The sequence below is a fragment of the Chiloscyllium plagiosum genome, chromosome 32, assembly GCF_004010195.1.
Source record: "Chiloscyllium plagiosum isolate BGI_BamShark_2017 chromosome 32, ASM401019v2, whole genome shotgun sequence".
NCBI lineage: Eukaryota > Metazoa > Chordata > Chondrichthyes > Orectolobiformes > Hemiscylliidae > Chiloscyllium > Chiloscyllium plagiosum.
Genome location: NC_057741.1, coordinates 361,207 through 386,948, shown reverse-complemented (window position 1 = coordinate 386,948; position 25,742 = coordinate 361,207). Strand labels below are relative to the sequence as shown.

The following is a 25,742-nucleotide window of genomic DNA, read 5'->3' as shown; positions in this document are numbered from 1 at the left end:
GGCATAAGCCCTTCATCAGGAAAGAGGCTTGTGGGCCAAGGGGGCTGAGAGATAAATGGGAGGGGGGTGTGGTTGGGGGAAAAATAGATGGGAAGGAAGATGGACATTTAGGACCATTCAAGGGGGCAGTGCCGAGTTGGGAGGTTGGGAATGGGGTAAGGTAGGGGGAGGGGAAATGGGAATACTGGTGAAATCACATTGATCCCATCTGGTTGAAGTATGCAAAGATGGAAGATGAGGAGCTCTTCTGTCCTGGGACACTTCAACTACACAGGACCTTATCCCAGTCCCAACCTCCCAAATTGGCACTGCCCTCTTGAACTGTCCTACCTGTCCATCTTCCTTCCCAACTATCCACTCCACCCTCCTCTCTGACCTATCACCTTCACCCCCACCTTCATTTATCTATCCCATTCCCACCTACCCACCCCTCAGCCCCAACCCCTTCCCATTTATGTCTCAGCCCCCCCGGTCCACTAGCCTCATTCCTGATGAACGGCTTATGCCCAAAACATCAATTTTCCTGCTCCTCGGTTGCTGCCTGACTCACACTCTTTGATTTATGGTGAAAGGCAAAGTTGGAATCGCTGATATCCATTGGAAGACTTCGAAGTAATTATATTGGAAGATATAAGATCTTGCAGAAACTCAACAAGGTTGATGGTGAAAGCATGTTTCCCCTTGTAGGTGGGACATCATTTAAAATTCGGGAGCTTGGGAGAAATTTTTCCTCAAAGAGGTTTAGGGTTGGTGAAACTCTCTTTCTCAGAGAGCAGTGGAGGCAGATTCATTGTATTTTTCAATGTTAAGTCAGATAAGTTCTCGTTTACCAAGGAAGTCAAGAATATGAGGTGATAGCAGAAAAGTGGAGCTGAGACCACAAACTGAAGAGCCAAGAATCTCATTGAAGACTGATAAGGTCAGAGGAGCCAAGTGGCTTATCCTACTTTGTATGTTTGACGCAGAATTTGCTAGCCAAAGCTGAAGTCAGTCAAACAATTCAGATTTTGCTCCTTCTTTAAATATGCCAATAGTAACATAATAAATTTACCATCAGGAAATGACATGAGATGCTCCCAAAAAATTCCTAGAATTAGAATAAATAATTGATCATTGCATAATTCATAATCAACATCTGAAGACCATACTGGAATGTGATTCACTTCTTCCAAGGTGTCAATAAATTAACAATAAATTATTGATATTCAAAGAGATAACCTGAAAAAGTTGTCAGATAGATTGATCAGATATAGCACTGTTACCTTGCGGGGACCATTGTTTTTGAGTTCCATGATATTAACTGTATAATTGACTCTTCTTCCAAATTGATCAAACTGAATATTTCCAGTTAAACCATCAATGCGAACCTATATCAGGGAATGAGGAGGAAATAACATTATTCAATTTTTGTGAAGTATAATTTAACAAATAATGTTGTCAAATTTTAACAACTGATTGCACTGTCAATAAAAGCATTCTGCGGGGTCCAATTATCAAGATAGAGCTAGAATGTTACCCATGATGAGTACCTGTTGGCAATGTAATTATTGCAGATAATTCATTTTTTAAAAGAAAATTGGTTCATTTTGCAATGTTGCCGCTGACACATAAAGACAGATAGCACTAAAACCCCTTGGCCATTTGCAGTTAATTGAGCTGCTATTACCCAAAGTCCAATTTGAAAAATGGATCTGACAATGACAAAGATTCTTCTGGGAAATACCAGTTAGAAAGAAAATTACTTTGAACCACAGCAGTCCCTTATGTTTCACAATGTGGAATAAAACTGATAATCCAGCTCATTCTGTATAAATTTTGGCAGTCCCCATAAATGCTATTAACCAGGTTACAAAGAGGTAATGAGTGTAGGAGTTTTAGTGACATCAGATTTTTTAATATATTATTACCTGGAGTGAAGAAAATATATTCAGGCGAGATCTAATTCAGTGAATACCGATTTTTGCATTGGATGATCACTGAATAACAACAGCCTAGATTGCTTAACATATCACAGAAACAGTTTCTAAGTTTCTCTGCCAGTAAATAATTGCAGTCTCTCTATATCTTGCTCCTGCAGTTAGAAGGTGTGGAAATGCCTTCGGGAGATGGACTGCAGAGATTCCAGAAGAAGGTTTCACAGGATAATCTCAAGAGTAAGTAAAAGGAGATAATAAATGCTGGTCATACTAGCACTGCCCACATTCTTAGTGTGAGTTACAAAAATATGTTACATTAACATATGGTAAGCAGCAGAACAGCTTTTGGCCTAGTTGGTGAAATACATCACTAAATACAGAGCAGGTAATACTTTTAAAAGATATTAGCATATACAATCTGTAAGTTGTTTTCAAAGGAGTGCCAATTTATGAAACTTATGGTCGAAGGTCAAGGAAATTTTGAGATAGGAAATTATCCTGAGCATTGACTCAAGTGGTTGGTTCTGGATCAGCTGCCCATTATCTGCAGCAACCAGTTTCCATTTCTATTGACTGCAATGGAAATGAATATCAGACATTGTATTTAACAGAGAGCTCATCCAATATGAGCCGTTTTGCACCTCATGCCATGAGTGATTTCCACCTCATGGCATTACTTGTATGTTTTAAATACTTCTGCTTCTTAACAACAAAAAGATACTTACCAATTTTAGTGCTCTTTCTATTTCAATTCCCTGCCCCCAGGGTACAGCAGGATTGGCAAGACAGTCTCCAGTGCTACCTCTCCTAGAGATGTCAATTCGCTGTTTGCGTAGATAGCGGAATGCTTCAGTCATCACTTGAACAGCATCATAGGTCAAAGCAGAGGTATACTGAAAAAGAAAGAGAATGATGGAGAAAGAGCTTGTACTTATACAGCATCTTTTATGATTGCCAGCTATCCCAAGCGAAGCACTCCCTATGGAACATGCTGCTGCTATGTCGAGACAATAAAAACTGCAGATGCTGGAATCCACACCCGAAACATTGACTTTTCCACCTCCTGAGACTGCTGCTATGTAAACAATCGTAAGAAGATGTTTGAACACAACAAGCTTCCACAAGCAGTATTGAGATAACTGATTAAATAATCTGTTTTGTCGAGGTATTTGGGAGATAACCTAGTGGTTAAAACACAAAAGAAAAAGTTATAAATCGTGTGCTGGTGTAATTCCCTTAGGTTCTCCTTAAGGCCCAAAGTTTCACCTTTAAAAACTGATATCTTGGACAATGAGGTACAGGTATGAGCAATAAGTCCATTTTCACATAATAGGCTTTTGGTCAATTGCTAAATGCAAAGAATCCTTTCTTTAAGGTACCCCAGGTCGTTGCCAAAAACAGACATTAGAACTTTTCATATGTTAAACAGTTGCTTAGATCTGTGTTGAAAGACTGTTTTTTTTGTCTTTGTCCAGGAAGTAAGGAGACTGTGGTTTGTTTGAATTCTTTTCACTCTTCATGCAGATGGAAAAACAAGCACATTGTCAAAACTTCTTTTTGAATGTTCTTTGAGAGTCAGGAAGAGCAAAAGTGCAAAGATCACACAAAATACTGTTATTTCCGATTCATGCTCCAAGAGTGAAATGCCAGACCTACTCAAGAAGGAATCAAGTTCCTGTACATGTCTTTATTTCACTATTATCCACATTTCAGTTATACAACTGACAAGAATCAAATTAAGAATCAACAATTGATTTTCTGCAACTGGGTGGAACATCATTTTTATGCAAATAATGTTGGTCTTGCTACCATCTTGATAATGCTTGGAAATATAGTGCCAGTGCAAACATTTAAAATGCCTTGCTCACATACTGACAGAGCTCTGATCATTCAAATTTTCAAATGTTATAGAGTCTCACAGCACGGAATCAGACCCTTCTGTCCAAATAGTCCATACCGACCATGTTCCCAAACTAAACTTAGTCCCACTTATCTGGTGTTTAGCCCATATCCGTCCAAATCTTTCCAATCCATGTACTTATCCCAATGTCTTTTAAATGTTGTAAATGTACCTGCATCTACCATTTCCTCCTGAAGTTCATTCCAAACAATAACCACTCTCTGTATAAAAAGGTTGCCCCTCAAATCCTTTCGAAATTTTCTTGATTCACCTTTAAATATGCCCTCTTTTCTTGAACTTCCCCACACGAGCGAAAAGACACTTGCTATTCACCTTATTTATGCCCTTCATGATTTTATGAACCTCTATAAGGTCATCCTCAACCTCCTGTGCTCTCGTGAATGTATTCCAGGCTATCCAGCCTTTCCCTGTAACCCAAACACTCCAGTCCACACTACATCTTGGTCAATCTTTTTTGAGCCTTCTCCAATTTAACAATATCCTTCCTATAGTAGGATGACCAGAACGGCACACAGTACTCCAGAAGAAATCTCCTGTACAACTTCAAAACGGCATTCTTACTCCTATGCTCAAAAGTCTGAGCAATGAAGGCAAGTATGCTAAATGCCTCCTTAACCACCCTGTTCACCTGTAGCACAAATTTCAAACACTACCCAAGACGCTACCATTGATTGTATAAGTCCTGTCCTTGTTTGATTTACCAAAATGAAATACCTCACATTTATCCAAATTAAACTCCATTTGCCATTCCTCAGTCCATTTACTCAATTGATCAAGATCTCTTTGTAATCTTAGATCACCTTCTTCACTGTATGCTGCCAGCAACAGGGCAGTGTGGGGCAATTCACAAGGAATCCTGAACTGTATTCAAGAACAGCTTAAAACAAGTAGAACATGGTTTCTCTTGTGTGTAGAGGTTTAAAGGTTCCTTTTTTTTTCACTTCCTTACTGTGAAGGTGCTGAAATGTTTGCCAGTGCTAAAAACCAGAGATCAATTTCACTTGCAACACTTCAATGCCTTTCCTTTCAGTTACGGTTGAACCAATGGTTGAACCAGTAGGCTGTCCTAGTGGATTTTCAACCCTTGCTGAAAAATGTGTTGCTGGAAAAGCGCAGCAGGTCAGGCAACATCCACGGAGCAGGAGAATCGACGTTTCGGGCATAAGCCCTTCTTCAGGCTTATGCCCAAAACGTCGATTCTCCTGCTCCTTGGATGCTGCCTGACCTGCTGCGCTTTTCCAGCAGCACATTTTTCAGCTCTGATCTCCAGCATCTGCAGTCCTCACTTTTTCCTAGTTGATTTTCAATCCTTCTAAATATTTAACACTGGCAGCTCACCTGATTTAATTAAGGCAATCAAGGGCAAACTCTGTGTTAAACTGGACATCCATGATACTAACAAATATTGCCCATTCCTAATTCCCTGAAGGAGATGGTTATAAGCTATCTTCTTGATTTGCTGTAGTCTATGAGGTGTAGGAACAACCAAAGTGCTATTAGGAAAGGAGTTTGAGAATTTTTAGATTAGTTTCCTTACAGTGTGGAAACAGGCCCTTCGGCCCAACCAATCCACACCAACCCTCTGAAGAGTAACCCACCTAGAGCCATTTCCCTTCTAACACTAACACTAGTGGGCAATTTAGCATGGCCAGTTCACCTGGCCTGCACATCTTTTGACTGTGGGAGGAAACCAGAGCACCCAGAGGAAACCCACGCAGACACGGGGAGAATGTGTGAACTCCACACAGACAGTTACCCGAGGCTGGAACCGCACCTGGGACCCTGGTGCTGTGAGGCAGCAGTGCTAACCACTGAGCTACTGCGTCACCCTTTTGACTGTATGGCAATGAAAGAATACTGATCAAATTACAAGTCAAGGTGGTGTTTGAATTAGTGAGGATCCCACATGTAGTGGCTTTCCAATGCTGCTCTTTTTTTTAGGTTTTCAGATCATGGGTTTCTGAAATATTGTTGAAAGAACCTTAAAGAAGTACTTCTGAGTACTTTGTAGTTTGCGTACACTGCTGCCACTGTACGCCAGTGCTGAGGGGGAGTGAATGCTGGGTGAATGGGATGCCACTCAGAAAGTATGCTTTGTTCTGGATGCTGACAAACATCTTTGGAGTTGGAGCAGCACTTGTCCTGATCTGTGCTTTGTAGGCATTGGGACCTTAGGAGATGAGTTACCCATCCTCTGACCTGCACAAATAGCCACAATATATATATAGCTGCTCCAGTTAAGCTTCTCACTAATGGTAATCCCGGGATGTTGATAGTGGATTGTTCAGCAGTGGAAATGCATGTATGAAGTGCTCCACTAGTTGAGAGGTTATGAATGGTCCTGAACATTATGCAATCATCAGCAACCATTCCCAGTTCTGACCTTGCAACGGAGATAAAGTTTTGATGAAGAAGCTGAAGATGTTTAACCCTGAGAAACGTTTGCAGGTGTCCTGTGGCTGAGATGGATTCTGCTGCAAAAAGCACTATCATCTTTCCTTTTTCTGGATATGTCTTCAACCGGGGAAGGAATTACCTTCTGATTCCCACTGTCTTCAGTTTTGTTTAGACCTTTTGATGCACACTTGATCAAATGCTGCCAAGGGCAGTCACTTTCACCTCAATGTCTAGGATTCAGCCTTTGTGTCCAGAGTTAGACTAAGATTATCATGGATTCTAGAGCCAATTAACCTGGCAGAACCCAGGCTTGTAGCATAAAAGGTTAGTTTCTTATGTATGTTCTCAGGAGTTACGTCATAATCACATGATGACAACGAGAACCAGCAGTATAGACCTTGTGCAGAGTTGGAATATAGATAATTAGCATGGTGTAACTAATGAGATCATGATGTGAAGGTCCCGGTGTTGGACTGGGGTGGACAAAGTTAAAAATTGCACAACACCAGGTTACAGTCCAATAGGTTTATTTGAAAGTACAAGCTTATACTTTGAAAGTACAACCTGTTGGATGATACACTAATGTTGTGTGATTTTTAACAATGAGTTGCTTTGAAAAAGTCTCACGATTTTAGCCATCACTCTAACTTAAGATATACGATCTTACAAACGTTGCATGAACTGTACTCAACAACAAAAGGTGGTGGCGTTGGTGAAGAGACCCAAAATAACCAGAACACCCACCCAGTGGCAGAGTTGGTGTAGTGGGTGAATTAAGCTCCTAGTGCAGATAGGAGAATAGCAACAGTAACTAGCAATGCAGCAGCACAGGAATAAAACCCGGACCAAGTTGCATATGTGGATGCAACCTTGCCATTTTTCGAAATGCATGGAGGGACAATGAGAGACAAAAAATAGCAGCATTAGAGAAAGAGATTGACAGTGATGAATGATACTCCTCAGTCAAAACAATGGTGGTGGTGGGGGGGGGGTCAAAGTGTGTGCTGTCAGCCAATGGGTCCAACGCTGTCAATGATGGTCAACACTCAACCACAGTCCAGGGGCTTCCACACGGTCAAGCGATCTGTCCCAGCACAGTCCTGGGGCTGTTCGGCAGTCAGTCCTGTCGGGCCAGCACAAGCAGTCAGGAGAATTGTGTATCATTATTCAGGAAGTTGTAAATGCAGTAGTCAGGGGTCCAGTCAGTCATAGCTGGACACTGTTCATTAAAGTCAGCCAGAGATCTTGGGGCAAACACAATCTGAAGTGTGTCTATTAGTCAATCAAAAAGGTTCAAGAAATGGGGGGACCTGTAAGGGCAGCAGGGGGTGAATGAGAGAACAGACAAAAGAGTCAAAGCTGAGAGAAGGAAGAAAAAGCATTTATATTAATGGCAAATTAAGAATGTGATGAGGGAATTCTCAAGTTGAATGGGGGAGTTTTAGAACAATATCAGAGGGTAACATAGGCTCTAGGATGGGAGGAGGCATTGTGAGCGGAGGGGATTATTGACTGTGAACTCCACAGACAAAGTGCAAAGAACAGGTTGGGCATTAGGAAGGTGTAATGCCAGAGTTCAAGGAGTAGGGAGGACAGTTGTAGACAAAGTTTAATCCAATGGATCTCCATGTTGGGGGAGTGGGATGAAATGGTCTGGTGGGGTAGTGCAAGGTAATAGGGGGCATGCAGGCTCTTGAGAAGGGGGGTGGATATACCTGGTGACCAGGTAGTGCCCAGTGCTGACAGTGTCTAACACAATCTGTGTCATCAGCCTTACTTTCCCTTCTCTTCATATGAAGTGCTCCCTACAAATGACTGGTACAAGCCCCAGGATGTATGGAGTAAGCATCAGTTTGATGAGCAAAAGCTGGACACTACAACACTGTAACAATGAAAACAAGAAGTAGCCATTTGCAAAACACAACTACACTGGGGTGTCTCCACAACGGGCTCCATGCCCACCAACGCCCTCGCATCACATTCCATTCCAGGAGTTCCAATCCAAGGCTACCACCACTGTTACTGATTTGCTGCCAAGAGAACCCCCCGGGGCTACCATGTTGCCACCGATGCAAAAGTTGCACCCATCAATCCACCAATAGTACCAATTCAGGCCCACTGCATTGCTGAAGCCCTTGTCAAACACCTTCCCCACTAACCACAGAGGCTGCCCTGCTATCACTGTCATCTTGAAAGTGGGTGCTGCAATCACCAACTCAAGTCCTGCACTGATGGGGCCCACCAGTGTTGAAGTCACCACATTCCCGCACTATCTCTCACCACTGAGCCCACATTCACTGTTGTCACAAGCTCTCTGAGGGCTCACTCTCTCCAAGAAGCTGATACTTGCCATTGTTGCCATATATACTTGGGAGGCCGTGCCCGCTCTCGCCTTACCAAAATGCTGAAAAGGCTTTTAAAGAGAAAAAGTAAAGAAAGAGAGCGAAAGAGAAAAGAAAGAAAGGAAAAAGGAAGCACATATAAGCAGCCGAGCACCAGACCAGGAGCTCAGATTCAGTGTTGCTACTCTGCTGTCATCTTGGAAAGAAATTTGCGACATGCCATTGGTGATTGCAAATTGAAAATTAGCAGTTCAGCAATGTTGGAGTTACCAACAATGACAGTATAAAAAGTCAGAACTCGCTGAAGAGAAACTACAATTAGCTCCATCCCAAAGGATGGAGCCACACAAGTTCAAGTCCTCTGTCATGTAAATGTCACAATTGTGCTGAGGGTAGTGTGAGGTTCAGATTTGATGTGGGTGAAGGATTTCGTGTGGTGTTTGCCCTGTAGGCAACCCCTATTCAATGGCATGTGGTGGTCACAGGCAGAGTGACACCTTCACCAAGTAACTGCAAATTCTGAGGTGAAATGTGGAGGTCCAATGCAGACGTCTCCCCGTTAACCATGTCCAGTATATCTCTGCCCTCATTTGGATGGTTCGATGCCAATGACTGTCTGAGATCTAAGAAATTCGGTGCCTAATTAAGGGCCCCTCCACCAAGAGGGAAGGGCCCTGCTGCAAATGAAATATTGCTCATTGTGTCTGTAAGTAAGAGAAGATGAATGCAGGAAGTGCATGAAGCATAGCAAATCCAGGAGTAGCAGCAGGCCCCCACATGGAGCGTCCAGCTCAGGGAGAGGTCAGAGTTGCAGGGTCCCTCAGGAGGTGTGTGGGCCACAAGAGGCCTAGAGTTTTCCAGCCCAACGTCCATTTTCTGGCATGAACAAGACACAGTGCTAACACAAATGCTTCAAATATCCAGGGACAGAACAGTACTGGATGCTGGAGCGTGACCCGAGGGCTGCATTAGTGGGCAGTTATCCTCTTCCAATGGCTGTGAAGGTACTAACCCTGTATGTGACTAGGCTATTCCAGGCAAAATAGTTGACCTGTGTGGCATCTCTCAGTCATGCACTCATCAATGCAGCAGGACAGTAACCGATTCCATCTGTACTCAGGTTCACTTTACCTTCCCCAAGATAAGGTCAGTGCTATAACCCGGGCAAACAGGGTGGGAAAACTCGCTAGACGTGATGACAAGAAATCTTCCAAACCATTCAACACAACTTAAATTTAATCAAAAAAAACCTGAAATTCAGAAGTAAGGTATCAGAAAGTTTGGAAATCATCTCCCTTGAAGGAACAAAGGAATTAGAAAACTAATACTAGAATTGCAATACAGAGATTTATAGAAACCAATTCTATCAATACTAATAGAGATACAGGAGCAGCTCAGTATTTCCCTCAGTATTATATGATGAGGGAAAATGGCACAATTGGATTGCATTGCAACTTCTATCAAATAAATCAGGATTAATCTTGTGAACCTCCTCTGATCACCTCTAATGCTAGCTTAAATACCTGGCCCCAAAATGCTTTCGGTATTTAAAATAGATCTGACTAGAGACTTACACAGCCTCAGCAGTACATCCCTGTTCTTGTGTTCTGGTTCGAAATGAATGCTAACTTTGCATTCGTTATCTTAACTGCCAACTGAATCTGCATGCAGAATCCTGAACTAGGACTCCCAAGTGAATTGAATTGAATTTATTGTCACATGTACCGAGGCACAGTAAAAGCTTTGTCTTGCGAGCAATACCGGCAGATCACAGAGTTACGTAGCATAGATAAGTAAATAATAGGTAAACAGCAGCAAAAACAAAAACACAGGTATAAGCAAATGTTAAAAGTTGTACTGCAGGTTTCCGAAGCCTTTCCTCATTTAGAAATTAGTCAATGTCTCTATTCCTCCTATCAAAGTACATAGCATCATACTTTCCTACATTACATTCCATTTGCCACTTCTGAAAAGTGGTAAATAAAATTTGCGCCCCAAAGGCCAGGCAATGACCATCTCTAATATGAGTCAATCTAACCATTGCCCCATGATATTTAATGGTCTTACCATCATTCAAAACCCCACTATCAACATCCTGTGGGTTACCATTGACCAGAAACTGAACTGGACTAGCCATATAACTAGTGGCTAGAAGAGCAGACCAGAGGGTAAGAATATTCCAGTGAGTACTTCACCTCTTGACTCCTCAAAGCCTACATACACAAGTTAGGAGTCTCATTTGCCTGAATGATTGCAGTTCCAACAACTGCACCATCCAGGACAAAACAAGTTATATTGTGGCACTACTTCCACAAACATTCAGTCACTCCACCACCGATGCTCAATAGCATCAGTGTGTACTATCTACAAGATACACTTCAGAAATTCACCGAATATCCTTAGAAAGTACCTTTCACACCCTTGACCACTACCATCTAAAAGGACAAGGGATCAGATATATAGGAACAACATAGCCTGCAAGGTCTCTTGTAAGCCACTCAAAATATCATCTTGGAAATATATGTTGCTGTTCCTTCACTATTGCTGAGTCAAAAGCATGGAAAAACCTTCTTAATGGTATTGCCAGTCTACCTACAGCACACGGACTCCAGTGCTTTAAAAAAAGCAACTCACCATCACCTCCTTAAGGGCAACGAGGGATAGACAATGAACGCTGGCCCAATCAGCAATGTTCACGGACATACAGTCATAAAAGTCACAAAGCTGTACAGCATGGAAACAGACCCTTCGGTCCAACTCATCCATGCAGATTGGATATCCTAAAGTAATCTAGTACAGTTTGCCAGTACTTGGCCCACATCCCTCTAAAGTCCAAAGATGTGCAGGTTAGGTGAACTGGCCATGCTAAATTGCCCGTAGTGTTAGGTGGATTAGTCAGAGGTAAATATAGGGAGGTGGGTTTCTCTTCAGAGGGCCAGTGTGGACTTGTTGGGCCAAAGGGCCTGTTTCCACACTGTATGTAATCTAATCTAAACTCTTCCTATTCATATACCCATCCAGATGTTGCAATTGTACCAGCCTCCAGTACTTCCTCTGGAAGCCCATTCCATCCATGCACCATCCTTTGCATGAAAAAGTTCCTTTTAGGACCCTTTTAAATCTTTCCCCTCTCACCCCAAACCTATGCCCTCTAGTTTTGGACACTCCCAAAGCAGGGAAAAGACCGTGTCTATTTAGGTAAAAACAAGGACTGTAGATGCTGGAAACCAGAGTCTAGATCAGAATGGTGCTGGAAAAGCACAGCAGGTCAGGCAGCATCTGAGGAGCAGGAAAATTGATGTTTTGGGCAAAAGCCCTTCATCAGGATTAGAGGCAGGGTGCCTGCAGGGTGGAGAGATAAATGAGAGGGGGGTGGGGGTAGGGAGAAAGTAACATTGAGTACAATAGGTGAATGGGGGTGGGGATGGAGTTGATAGGTCAGGGAGGAGGGTGGAGTGGACAGGTGCCTGACCTGCTGTGCTTTTCCAGCACCACTCTGATTTAGACCGTGTCTATTTAGTTTATCTATGTTGAATGATGTTTTTTGTTTAAAAAAATGCCATTCGGACATTACTGTTTTAATTGACTATTTTTTGTGATTATGTCCAAAGGTATTCCAGAGGATGCAGGGGAGTCAGACTCGACAAGATGAAAAGTTAACACCAAGTGAGAAATAAGAGTTTTTAAACTCCATAACCAAGTTCTTTTAGGTCAGATTTTGTAACCAGTTGGAATCACAATTTATCTGCAAAAACAAAGGCTACAAAGGATCTCCCACCACCTAGGAATGCAATAAAGCTGCAGAGGTTCCATCTAAATGGGCAAATTTCTTTGTTCAGAGGGAGGTATTAAACTATTGCATAAGCAAAAATACTTTTAATTATCCACAACAGAAAGATATGACTTTCAGCAATGAAGTTGGAGCTTTTCTTTCTTTAAACATTAGATAAATTGAAAACACAGAGAAAGTGGCAAGGGTAAAACCAACCACAAAGAGTATAAACTTTCCCTGCTGGAGAAGGAGAAGGGAAGAAAAATAAGATGACCAAGTCAAAGGAGGAACAGTAACGCCTGAAGGAAAAGTCTGGAGAATGCAGATCCTCAATAACCTCCATGAGAACTCCACATTAGATTGTGTAAAGATGAAGCCATCACGAACAAAGGTGTGTACATGATTATAAAAAACATTTGGGGGAGTTGCAGCGTAAAGTATTAACTCCTGGGGATGTACACAAGAAGTTGGGTCATCAATGACGTCATGATTATGTGATGTGCAGGATAATTATATGACTCTAGACAAGGAACAACTGCTTAGACTTTGTGCAGAGTGGTCGTGTTTACATGCTGTGAATGAGTACTTGCTTTAAAAAAGAATTAGCCAACAGTCAAGCCATCCCTCCATCTTAGAGTAAGACCCCATTAACACTGTCCAGAATTCTATTCAACCAAAGAAAACTAAGCAATGATAAGCAGGACATTGCTGAGTACATGACAGATCTGGATTACAGTGAAAACAAATTTTAAGAACCAGATAAACACACCGTCTACATGCAAGTAGTAGACGCACATCATTTTATATATGTATATTACCTTCCATAAAAATATAAATCCAACCAATCTGAATCACATATTAAAGTACTTGCTATCAACCAGAAATTCCCTTTTTAGATCATTCAAAGTGTTAATTCAATTCAATCTCTCATAGCCAACATTTAATTAAATAAAATCTCAGTTGTGAAATATGAGTGTAGACTTTTTTTTAAATGCATAATTTTAGCCTGAAAAGTTCCTTTTATTATTTATTCATGGGATGTCACAAGGAAAGTCAACTTCTACTGCATATTTATTGTCTAGCAAAGATACAAAGGACCTGATTTTCAGTGAATTTCAAGGAAATTATTGAGATGCATAAAATAATGCAGGGCATTAATGATCCTCATGATTTGGAGATGCCGGTGTTGGACTGGGGTGTACAAAGTTAAAAATCACACAACACCAGGTTATAGTCCAACCTTTTTTTTAAAGTTGCATTCTCTGGTTAGCTGTTAACAATGGCGATAGTTAGACAATATGTTGAAGGTGTTAGCCCCCTGTGTTCTCTGTCTATGACCTGATGTTTAGATTGATTCTAATCTAAAAAGTGAGATAACAGAGTTTTACATAAATTCATGCAGTTTTTGAGCTCACAGTTCTACATGAATGTATGCAGTTTTTGAACAAAGTGCAATGTAACTCTGCAAGTACAAATTTACCCCACAAAATATATGTGTGCATGTGGGACTTTGTCTGTGTGTGTCTGTCTGTCTGTCTGGGATGGGGGTTGTGAGTGTGACAAAGTGTGTGTGTGTGTGTAGTGAGTGCAGAGTGTCTTAAGTCTGTGAGGGGGTGCATGTGTGAGTGTGGGAGTGTGTGTGTCTATAAGGGTGTGTGTGGGTGTCTGTGTGTGCATCTGTGTGTTCCTGTGTCCATGTGTATATGAGAGTGTGTGTGTGTAGGAATATCTGTGTGTGTGTGTAGTGCAATGGCGATCATCTGTAATGTGACATGAACCCAAGGTCCCGGTTGAGGCCCTCCCTATGGGTACTGAACTTAGCTATCAGCCTCTGCTCGGCCACTTTCCTCTGCTAATGATCCTAATGTTCCTAATACTGTCTGGGATAATTATAATGTAAAGAACAAAGAGAAAATAGTTTCTGAAATGTGTTCAGGCAAATTTTCTTGACTAGCATGTTTCTAACCTTATAATGAAAGCAGCATTACCAGTTCTATTTCTGAGGCAAGAATTTAGTCAAATTGATGAACTGTCAGTTAGGAATACTTAGGGACAGCAAGGTTCCAATTAGTTATTGAGAAATATAAGGACCAATCATAAATAAAAAATATTTAATTAGAGGAAAACCAATCTGAGTCACCTGAGTATGGACCAACTGCAGATAAATCGTTATCAAAGATTGCTAGCAAAACTGTAAAAGGATAAATGGGCTGCCTTTAAAGAGAAGAAGATTCTGAAGAAGAGTTACTCTGGACTTGAAGCATTAACACTGTTTCTCTCTCCACATTCAGGTTGAGTTTCTCCAGTACTCTTTGTGCTTGGTTCAGACCCAGCATCTACAGTATTTTGTTTTTATTTCAAGAGGAGAAAGTTGATTATAGATGAGGTTATAGATATATTCCCAGCAGGAAGAAACAGAGGTCAAACAAATCCAGAGCTTCTAGATGACAAAAGAAATAGAAAATAAATTGAAGCAGTGAAAGGATGTGTATGACAGACATCAGGTTGAGAATCACACTGAACACAAAGAGTTTGGGAAGGAAAGTGAAAAAAGAAATAAGAGAGGGAACAAAAAAAAATATAAGAAATAATTGCCAGCTAAAATGAAAGGAAATTCATATGTTTAGGATTGGCAATGGTTAATGAAAAGAGGTTGAAACTTTATTGCTGGAACAGCACAGCAGGTCAGGCAGCATCCAGGGAACAGGAGATTCGACGTTTCGGGCACAGGCCCTTCTTCAGGAATGAGCAGAGAGTGTTCAGCAGGAGAAGATAAAAGGTAGGGAGGAGGGACTTGGAGGAGGGGAGTTGGAAATGTGATAGGTGAAAAGTTTGGCGGTGGATGAGTCCAATGACCTGCATATCCTCGGTGGAGTGGGAGGGTGAGTTGAAATGCTGTGCTACAGGGTGGTTTGGTTGGTTCGTCTGGGTGGCCCAGAGGTGCTCTCTGAATCGCTCCGCAAGTAGGCGGCCTGTCTCCCCAATATAGAGGAGGCCACACCGGCTGCAGCGGATGCAGTAGATGATGTGGGTGGAGGTGCAGGTGAATCTGTGGCGGATATGGAAGTTTCCCTTGGGGCCTTGGAGAGAAGTGAGGGGGGAGGTGTGGGCGCAAGTGTTGCACCTCCTGCGGTTGCAAGGGAAGGTGCCGGGAGTGGTGGTTGGGTCGGTGGGGGGTGTGGATCTGACAAGGGAGTCGCGGAGGGAGTGGTCTCTACGGACAGCTGATAGGGGAGGGGAGGGAAATATATCCTTGGTGCTGGGTCTGTTTGGAGGTGGCGGAAGTGACGGCGGATGATGCGCTGTACATGGAGATTGGTGGGGTGGTAGGTGGGGACCAGTGGGGTTCTGTCCTGGTGGCGGTTGGCGGGGCGGGGCTCAAGGGCGGAGGAGCGGGAAGTGGAGGAGATGCGGTGGAGGGCACGTCGGGGGGGAAATTGCGGTCCTTGAAGAAGGAGGCCATCTGTGTTGTACGTATTAATGAAAAGAGGAGTGGACTTGACTTGGGATAAGAAGGGAATCTATACATGAACTGAGCAACATAGTATGTCAGAGTCATAGTGAATAAGAAGATACTTGAGACAGTGGACTGGCGGTAAGTTGAAATTGGAGGTATTATAAAGGCTTGTTCATTTAATGTTAAGACAGCAAAACCAAATGGAAAGCATTAAAATAAGTTGAGGGAAGCAAGGGAAGAAGTTGCTGAGGCACTGGCCATAATCTAAGAATCCTAATACAGTCTGGGAGGGCTTGTTGCCAGAGACGGCAGAATTTTAACCTTTATCGAAGAAATAGTGTAAGAATAAACACAGTGAACACTGGCCAATTAGTTTAAACTCAGTGATATAATAACATACAGAAATAATAACCCATGACAAAATTAATATTCTTTGGGATATCTGTAGATTAATTAAGGAGCACAGCATGAATATTTTTAAAGGCTAAGTTGGCTTAACTAACTTGATTGAGTTTCTTCATAACATAACTGTGGCACAGTGGTTAGCACTGCTGCCTCACAGCGCCAGAGACCCGAGTTCAATTCCCGCCTCAGGCGACTCTCTGTGTGGAGTTTGCACGTTCTCCCCGTGTCTGCGTGGGTTTCCTCCGGGTTCTCCGGTTTCCTCCCACAGTCCAAAGATGTGCAGGTCAGGTAAATTGGCTATGCTAAATTGCCCGTAGTGTTAGGTAAGGGGTATACCAATGCAGGGGTATGGGTGGGTTGCGCTTCGGCGGGGCGGTGTGGACTTGTTGGGCCGAAGGGCCTGTTTCCACGCTGTAGGTAATCTAAATTGCACATTCTCCCTGTGTCTGCGTGGGTTTCCTCCGGGTGCTCCGGTTTCCTCCAATAATCCTCCAAGAAGTGCAAGCTCGGTGAATTGGCCATGCTAAATTGCCCGTAGCCTTAGGCAAAGGGGTAAATATAGTGGAATGGGTATGGTGGGTTGCTCTTTGGAGGGTTGGTGTGGACTTGTTGGGCGGAAGGGCCTGTTTCCACGCTTTAAGTAATCTAATCTAAAAATAACAGAGGACTTTGTTGAGGCTAGTGAAGTTAATGTGGCATACAAAGACGTCCAATAGATGGTTGTATAATATACTACATAATAGGTTGGCTAGTATAACTGGAGCCCAAGGAGGTGTAATGGCAGTATGCAGCAGGGGAGTAACTGACAGGCAATTAAAAGTGTTAGTGAACGATGATGTTTTAGACTAAACAATAACCAGCAGGTCCCTTCAGAGATCAGTGCAGGATCAATAGATTTGTTGCTATGCATTGATAACTTATAAACTTAGATATATAACACACAATACAGAAAAGGAAATATGCAATACATAGATGTAACATGCACTGTGAGAAAGAGAGACTTCAAGATAGACTTTAAAATTTATTCAATTTGTGGAATGTGGGTGTCACAGGCTGGGCCAGCATTTATTGCCTGTTCCTACTTGTCCTTGAGAAGGTGGTGGTGAGCTGCCTTCTTAAACTTCCGCAGTCCACCTGCTGTGGGCTGACACACAATGCCCTGAAGGGAGGGAATTCCAGGATTTTGACCCAGTGGCAGTGAAATAATGGTGATATATTTCCAAGTCAGGATGGTGAGTGGCTTGGAGGGGAACTTGAAGGTGGTGATGTTCCCATATACCTGCTGTCCATATTCTTTTAGATGGAAATAGTTGTGGGTTTGGAAGGTGCTGTCTGAGGATCTTTGGTGAATTTCTGCAGTGCATCTTGTAGATAGTACACACTGCTGCTACTGAGCGTCGGTGGTGAAGGGAGTGAATGTTCGTGGTTATTGTGCCAATCAAGCAGACTGCTTTGTCCAGGATGGTGTCAAGTGTCTTGAGTGTTGTTGGGGCTGCAAATGGGGAATATTCCAACACACTCCTGTCTTGTGCCTTCTCAATGATGGACAGGCTTTGGCGAGTCAGGAGGTGAGTGACTCGCCGCAGTATTCCTAGCCTCTGACCTGCTCTTGTAGCCATTGTGTTATGTGGTGGGTCCAGTTGAGTTTCCGATCAATGATAACTCCAAGGATGTTGATAGTGGGGACTCAGTGATGGTAACACCATTGAATGTCAGGGGACATGATTATCTCATGTTGGTGATGGTCATAGTCTGGCATTTGTGTGACCCAAATGTTAATTGTCATGCGTCAGCTAAAGCCTGGATATTGTCCAGATCTTGTGGCATTTGGACACAGACTGCTTCAGTGTCTGAGGAGTTGTGAATAGTGATTAATGTAGGCGGCATGGTGGTTAGCACTGCTGCCTCACAGCGTCAGGGACCCGGGTTCAATTCTCACCTTGGGCAACTGTCTGTGGGGAGTTTGCACGCTCTCCCTGTGTCTGCATGGGTTTCCTCCTACAGTCCAAAGATGTGCATGTTAGGTGAATTGACCATGCTAAAATGCCTGTAGTGTTAGGTGCATTAGTCAGGGGTAATCGTTCTGGGTGGGTTGCTCTCCGGAGGGTCAGTGTGGACTTGTTGGGCTGAAGGGCCTGTTTCCACGCTGTATGGAATCTAATCTAATCTAACATTGTGCCATCATCGGCAAACATCCCCACTTCTGATGGAGGGAAGATCATTGATGAAACAGCTGTAGATGGTTGGGCCTAGGACACAACTTTGAAGAACATTCTGGAGCTGAGCTGCTGGTCTCCAACAGCCACAACTATCTTCCTGTGTGTCAGGTATGACTCTAATCATTGGAGAGCTTTTCCCCCCTGATATCCATTGATTTCAGTTTTGCTATGGGTCCATTACACCACACTCGGTTGGATGTGGTCTTGATGTCAAGTGATGCCATTCTCACCTGACCTCTGGAATTCAGCTCATTTGTCTATTTTTAAACCAAGGCTGTAATGAGATCAGGAGCTGAGTGGCCCTGGCAGACCCTAAACTGGGCGTCACTGAGCAGGTTATTGCTGAGCAGGTGCTGCTTAATAGCACTTTTGATGACACCTTCCATCACTTTACGGATGATCGACAGTAAACTGATGGAGCTGTAATTAGCTGGGTTGGATTTGTCCTGCCTTTTATGTACGGGACACACTTTGCCAGCTTTTCACATTGTTGGGTACTTGCCAGTGTTGTAACTGTACTGGAACAGCTGGGCTGGCAAGCTCTGGAGCATATGTCTTCAGTACTATTGTCGGAATGTTGCCTTTGCAGTATCCAGTGCTTCCAACTATTTCTTGATATCACATGGAGTGAAGCGGATTGGCTGTAGACTGGTATCTGCAATGTTAGGGAGCCAAGATGGATCATCCACTTGGCCCTTCCGCCTGAAGATTGCTGTGAAAGCTTTAGCTTTATCTTTGCACTGATATGCCGGGCTCTTCCATCATTGAGGATGGGGATATTTGTGGAGCCTCCTCCTTCAGTGAGTTGTTTAATTGTCTACCACCATTCACAACAGGATGTAGCAGGACTGTTTAGATCTGATTCCTTAGGGTTGGCACTGTGGCTCAGTGGTTAGCACTGCTGCCTCACAGCACCAAGGACCTGGGTTCAAATCCAGGCCGAGCCTTGGGTGACTGTGTGGAGTTTTCATATTCTCCCCGTGTCTGTGTGGGTTTCCTTTGGGTACTCCGTTTTACTCCCACAGTCCAGAGATGTGCAGGTTAGGTGAATTGACCATGTTAAATTGTCCATAGTGTTAGGTGCATTAGTCAGGGATAAAGTCAGGGATAAATTCAGGGTAGGGGGAATGGGATCTGGTGGGTTACTCTCCGGAGGGTTGGTATGGACTTGTTTGGGCTGAAGGGCCTGTTTCCATACTGTAGGTAATCTAATCTAATTAGTTGTGAGATTGTTTACCTCTGTTTATCACCTGCTGCTTATGTTATTTGACACCTCAGTTTCAGGTATACCTGGTGCTGCTCCTGGCATACCCTCCTGCACTCTACATTGAACTAGAGTTTATCCCTGGTTTGGTGGTAACGTTTGCATAGGGGATATGCCAAGTCATGAGGTTACACTTTGTGCTGAGGTACAATTCTGCTGCTGTCGGTGGCCACAGCACCTCATAGATGGCAGATGTAATTTAATACAGATCAGTAGAAGTGATTCATTTTCATAGGAAGCATGAGGAGAGGTAATATAAAACACAGGGTCGTAAACTGCAGGTGGGGGAGAAGGTTGGTAATGCAGTTGAAAAATATACAGGATTTTAAGCTTTCTAAATAGAGGCATAGAATGCAAATGCAAGATTTTCATAAGATTATATAAATACTGCTTTGGTGTCAACTGAAGTACTCTGTCCAATTAATTTATGCACTGCTCTATATTTTGGAAGAGTGTCCAGGCTTTCAAGAGAATGCAGATAATGTTCACAAGACTGAATTCAGGGATGAAGGACTTCTATTCGACAGGTAGATTGGACAACTGGGGGTTGTCCTTAGAGAAGATTGACAGAAGGATGCATAGAAATGTCCAAAATAATTTGGGGTCTGCAGAATTGTTTGAGAGTAACTGTACTCACTATTATTAAAGTTGAGAGAAGATTTAAAGGTAAAAGAATCAGAGATATCAAAAGAAAACTTTTTTTTAATACAGAGTGGTCGGGATCTGGAATGCACTGCCTGAGAATGTGATCAGTGCAGATTCAATTGTGGCTTTCAAAAGGAAATTAGATAGGTACTTTGCAGAGGCATAACGTCTGTAGGGCAAAGGGGAAAGGAAAGGGCAAGTGACTGAGACTGATAGACCAAATTGCCGCTCTCTGCCCTGTGATCATTCCATGATTCTCTTCTTGATTTTCTTTAAGAAAGTGCAGGCCTGCTGGCTTCTTAGGTACAACTGAATGGCCTATCAGCCTATTCCATAGCCAAAAGTTAACTACATTGTTGTAGATCTGATGTTACATCTCAACCTGGTAAGGAGGCAGATTTCCGTCCATAAAGGACATTACTGAAGAGTAGATTTATTTTTATTGTGACAGTCAGGTATTTGCATGGTCACCAACACAGATTTATTCAATTACATTTAAATTCCACACAAGTAAAAATTTAACCTTGATCTCCAGATGGTTGATGGTTTTATCCCCCTAGAATCATTAAGTTAAAATGGTTCCTCAGTAATTGTGTACTGTGACTGATTAAGATGTTGGATTACAATGTAGCAACTAGGTTTTGTTCTGATTTCAAGTCCGTAACTATAAAGATTAATCAAGCTTTCAAGACTGAGGCCAGGAATTTTCTCAGAGTCATGGCGTCTTCACAGACAAACAGGTCCCAGATCTGAATGTCTTGCCATTATATTCACCAAAGCTTCCCTGTATCAGTGACTGGTTGAAAAATATTCAAGCTATAAGGCTACGCAAATCTCCAAACTTTTAAGAATTAAATACATTGGCCTGACTACCTCAGTGAGAGATGAAATTTTTTTCTGGTTTAGCATTTACACTCTGTTTGGATGATAGCCTAAGCGCTCCCTCATGTAATTATCTGCACTTGGCTATATTCCATGAGCTATAATTATCCCAGTAGGTGGTTCTAAATTCACAATTTAATGGGCTATTAAAGGATTAATTGTGTTTGATATGTGATTGTGAATACAAATGATTAAGTACTTGAGAGGATTTAAAAGTTTTGAATGGACTTTCATAGATGTACAGCACGGAAACAGACCCTTCAGTCCAACTTGTCCACGCTGACCAGATATCCTAAATTATTCTAGTTCCATTTGCCAGCATTTAGCCCATATCCCTCTAAACCCTTCCTATTCATATACCCATCCAGATGCCTTTTAAGTGTAATTGTATCAGCTTCCATCACTTCCTCTGGCAGCGCATTCTATATGTGCACCACCCTCTGCATGTAAAAATGTTGCCCCTTAGATCCATTTTAAATCTTTCCCCTCTCACTTTAAACCTATGGCCTCTAGTTCTGGACTCTTCTATCATGGGGAAAAGACCTTGGCTATTCACCCTATCCATGCTCCTCGTGATTTTATAAACCTCTGGAAGGTCACCTCTCAGCCTCCGATTCTCCATACAATGACAGCTGAAATAGATATTTTAAAATTTATTTTATTTCACTTCAGTGTGGCTCCTGGGTTCTTTCTGTGGTAAATACTGGTTGAATTAGGACAGACAGTGTCACAAGGTAGCAGGTGTCCTGAATTGTTATGTATTAACATTAAGATAGCACAATAGCAAGGGATAAGAGAAGTTTAGAAAACTGGAATGTGAAAATGGTTTTAAGAAATGATGAAGGCAAGGTCTTACTCATGGAAGTGATGTACAGGCCCCTTGTAGTCATGGTACAGTAGAATGAAATGTAAAGGTAGAAATAATATTACCTTATTGGAAAGGCATGTTGATAATTAATGGAGATTTTAATCTACAAATAAACTGGATAAGTTAGTTGAGGTAAAGTTAGTCTACATGAGGAGTTCATAGAATGTTTTTGGATAGTTTCTTAAAATAAATTGTGCTGGAGCCAACGAAAATCAGACTATGCTAAACCTGGCATTGTAAAACAAGGTAGGATTAACTAATAATCTCATAGTAAAGATCCCCTGAGGGAAGAATGATCATATTGAGATTGAATTTTACAGTTGATGGAAAGAGGAGTTGGTCATACAGTCATGCAGTCATGGAACCATTCAGCATGGAAACATACCCTTCAATCCAACTTATCCATGTCGACTAGCTTTCCCAAACTAAACTACTCCCATTTGCCTGCACTTGGCCTATATCCCTATTTTCCTATTCATATACCTGTCCAAATATCTTTAAAATGTTATAACTGTACCTGCCTCTACCACTTCCTCTGTCAATTAATTCCATTTACGCAACACCCTCTGTGGGAAAAAGTTGCCCCTCAGATCTCTTTATATCTTATACCTATGCCCTCTAGTTTTGGAATCTCTTACACTGGGGAAAAGACCTTGGCTATTTAACTTAGCTATGCCCCTTCACGATTTTCCAGAAGTTGACATAGCTGACCATATGGGGCCATCGGGACTGGTGTGGGTTATGGATTCGCTCAAAGTATGAAGGGCCATTGGCGGTGGAGTTGGCCATTATAGTTGTGAGCTAACGTTAAGTTGGTTTTGGGGTGCAGTGGTCCTTGGGAGTGTGTGGGGTATAGGGTGACACACATTTGTATGAATGGAGCATGGGAAGTGGGTGGTAGCAAGGAGCATGAGGAGTGGGGTAGAGAGGATCCAAAATATAAGCAAATAACCGTGACAAAGATCCAGATAAAAGCATATCTTTTAACACCCATCTAAGCACTTCATAACCTCTTGCTTCAGTTCTGTGGCCAGCACATACACACCCCTCAAATGAAGATCTCTCCATTCGAGGGGCAGTTTCTCCCAAGCTGGGTGTAGCCAGCCACAAAATTTTGTGAACTGCACCGTTGCTTTGTGATTGAAAATCTAATCTTTAATTTTTCTAGCTTGAAAGCTCCACGGACTTGCTCGCGTGTTACTGATGGAGACTGAGTGCTATGTCCTTGATAGCAAACAATGCTATTTTATATTTCTTCAAAGTTCAAATAATTGCCATAAAGCGAGACCTAATCGAGACCTTTCTCTTCCAAAATAGGTTTTATTCTTCAAATGGGGTCATCGGAGAGAAGGATTCTTCCAAGCAATAATGATTCATAAGTAAAGATATCCTGAATGCTTGTGATCTGTATAATTGTAAGAAAACGCTAAATTGTCTTTTACAAATGTCTGTGCTCTAAATTTTGATCATTATCATACCAAAAAACTAAACGAATGATCAGATATTTTCAATGGAATGTTAGGAACACTTAGCTAAATGGTTTGCATCACAATCCATTGTTAAGTAACATTTCAGATAAGATCCTTATCTTGAGATAGGTTGAGGACTCTATCAGCCCTTTCAACTCCATCTCAACTCATTATATCTCTCAAGTCAGGGATCAATAATGCAGGGGAAGCACACAATAGGATTCCCATCACTAAAAGGAAATGCATCTCACCAAAAGTATACTTCCAAAGGTTCCTCTTCCCATTTACACAGCAATTCCCCAGGAAACTATATTTTGCTCCCTCCTTCAGCTTGCTTCTTGGTGCCATCATCTAAAGTAATAGCATTATTATTCACACCTCCTATGGTAATATTTAGCAGTCTCACAGCTATGTCCTTTTACGTGATGCATTTTAAAAAATGAAGCCATTGTCTTCTACTTCTGCCACAACATCTGCTCCTGAGCTACTGAATCCATTCCTCCCTCTAATAATAGTCCAAGGTTGAGCCAGACTGTTCGTAACTTGTTTCTATGATTGATGCTGGAATGAGCTCCCAGTAATACATTGCTGCCATCACTAAAACTGCATATTTATAACTCCATGATTCTGTTAGCTGTTGACAAAATCCTTAGTCATGCTTTTTGCTACATCTTGCCTAGACTATTCCAACTTACTTCTGGCTGTCCAACACCATGTTCCACCACCCATGCTTTTTATGGTCATTCAAAATCTCTGCTCTCTGTGTCCATGTGTAAATCACATTCTGTTCAATCACATGTGCTTATCAACCTACTTTTGTCAGAGTCACAGAGTCACATAGAAACAGACCCTTCAACCCAACTCGTCCGCACCAACCAGACATCCCAATTTGATCTAGTCCCATTTGCCAGCGTTTGGTCCATATCCCTCTAAACCCTTGCTATTCACATATCCACCCAGATCCCTTTGAAATTTGTAATTGTACTAGCCTCCATCATTTCCTTTGACAGCTCATTCCATACACATACCACCCTCTGGGTGAAAAGGTTACCCCTTAGCTACCTTTAAAACTTTTCCTCTCTCATCTTAAAACTATTACCAGGCACCCTCACCATCCATTCTTTTTGCTCTGACTCCGTCCTCTGTCTACAAAATAAAAACCCGCATTTTCCAATCCCTTTCAGTTCTGAACAAGAGTTAGGTCAAACTCTAGACATTAATTGTTTTTCTCTCCACACAACTTTCCTGATCTGCTCACTTCCTTTTTTTCTGTCAAATTCTCACCTATATCATTTATGAATATCACAAACAATAAGGAATCAAACATTGAGCCCTATGTCACTGCACACCAGGCTCCAGTCATAAAACAGCCTTCTACTACCATGCCCTGTTTCCTGTCACTGGTGTAAATGGTAGTTCATTAACAAAGAAATATTGGAAATAAGGGTGGCATGGTGGCTCAGTGGTTAGCACTGCTACCTCGCAGCAGCAGGAACCCTGGTTTGATCCCAATCTCGGGCAACTATCTGTGTGGAGTTTGCACATTCTCCCCGTGTCCGCATGGGTTTCCTCTGGGTGCTCTGGATTCCTCCCACAATCCAAAGATGTGCAGGTTAGGTGGTTTGGCCATGTTATAGCGCCCAGGGATGTGTAAGCACTGGTGGGGGGGGGAGCGAGTCAGTCTCAGTGGGACGTTCTTCAACTGGTCAGTGTGGACTTGTTGGGCCAAATTACCTGTTTCCACATTTTAGTGATTTCATTCTATTCTGAATATTTAAAGTGCGTGTTTCTCTGAGGATGTTTCTTTCAAGAATTGATCTTGTTTTTATCATTTTCTGAAATTTGAATTTTTCTTAATTTGGTAATTCTCCAGCTTTTAATTATATTAAAATGCCAAACCCTATTAAAAACTTGAAAACTATTTGAATGCTTCAATGATACATCAATTTCAGGTGTTTACAAGAAGAATGAAGGAAAATAAAAAGATCTTGGATACAGAATTGGCTGGCCAACAGAATACAGCGAGTGGTAGTAGAAGGAAAACATTCTGCCTGGAAGTCTGTGGTGAGTGGTGTTCCACAGGGCTCTGTCCTTGGGCCTCTACTGTTTGCAATTTTTATTAATGACTTGGATGAGGGGATTGAAGGATGGGTCAGCAAGTTTGCAGACGACACAAAGATTGGAG

General features: G+C 42.2%; 1 protein-coding gene across 4 annotated transcripts in view; it reads right to left on the bottom strand.

Moving 5' to 3' along the window:
* Positions 1 to 25,742, bottom strand: part of LOC122539304 (glutamate receptor 2) — a 150,479-nt gene that overhangs the window by 42,458 nt on the left and 82,279 nt on the right. For all 4 annotated transcript variants that reach the window (XM_043673999.1, XM_043673998.1, XM_043674000.1 and 1 more), the window contains exons 7-8: positions 2,642 to 2,809; positions 1,263 to 1,367 (exon numbers count right to left, since the gene is read on the bottom strand). In XM_043673999.1, the coding sequence (XP_043529934.1) occupies positions 1,263 to 1,367; positions 2,642 to 2,809 (273 nt within the window). The remainder of the gene's footprint in view (positions 1 to 1,262; positions 1,368 to 2,641; positions 2,810 to 25,742) is intronic.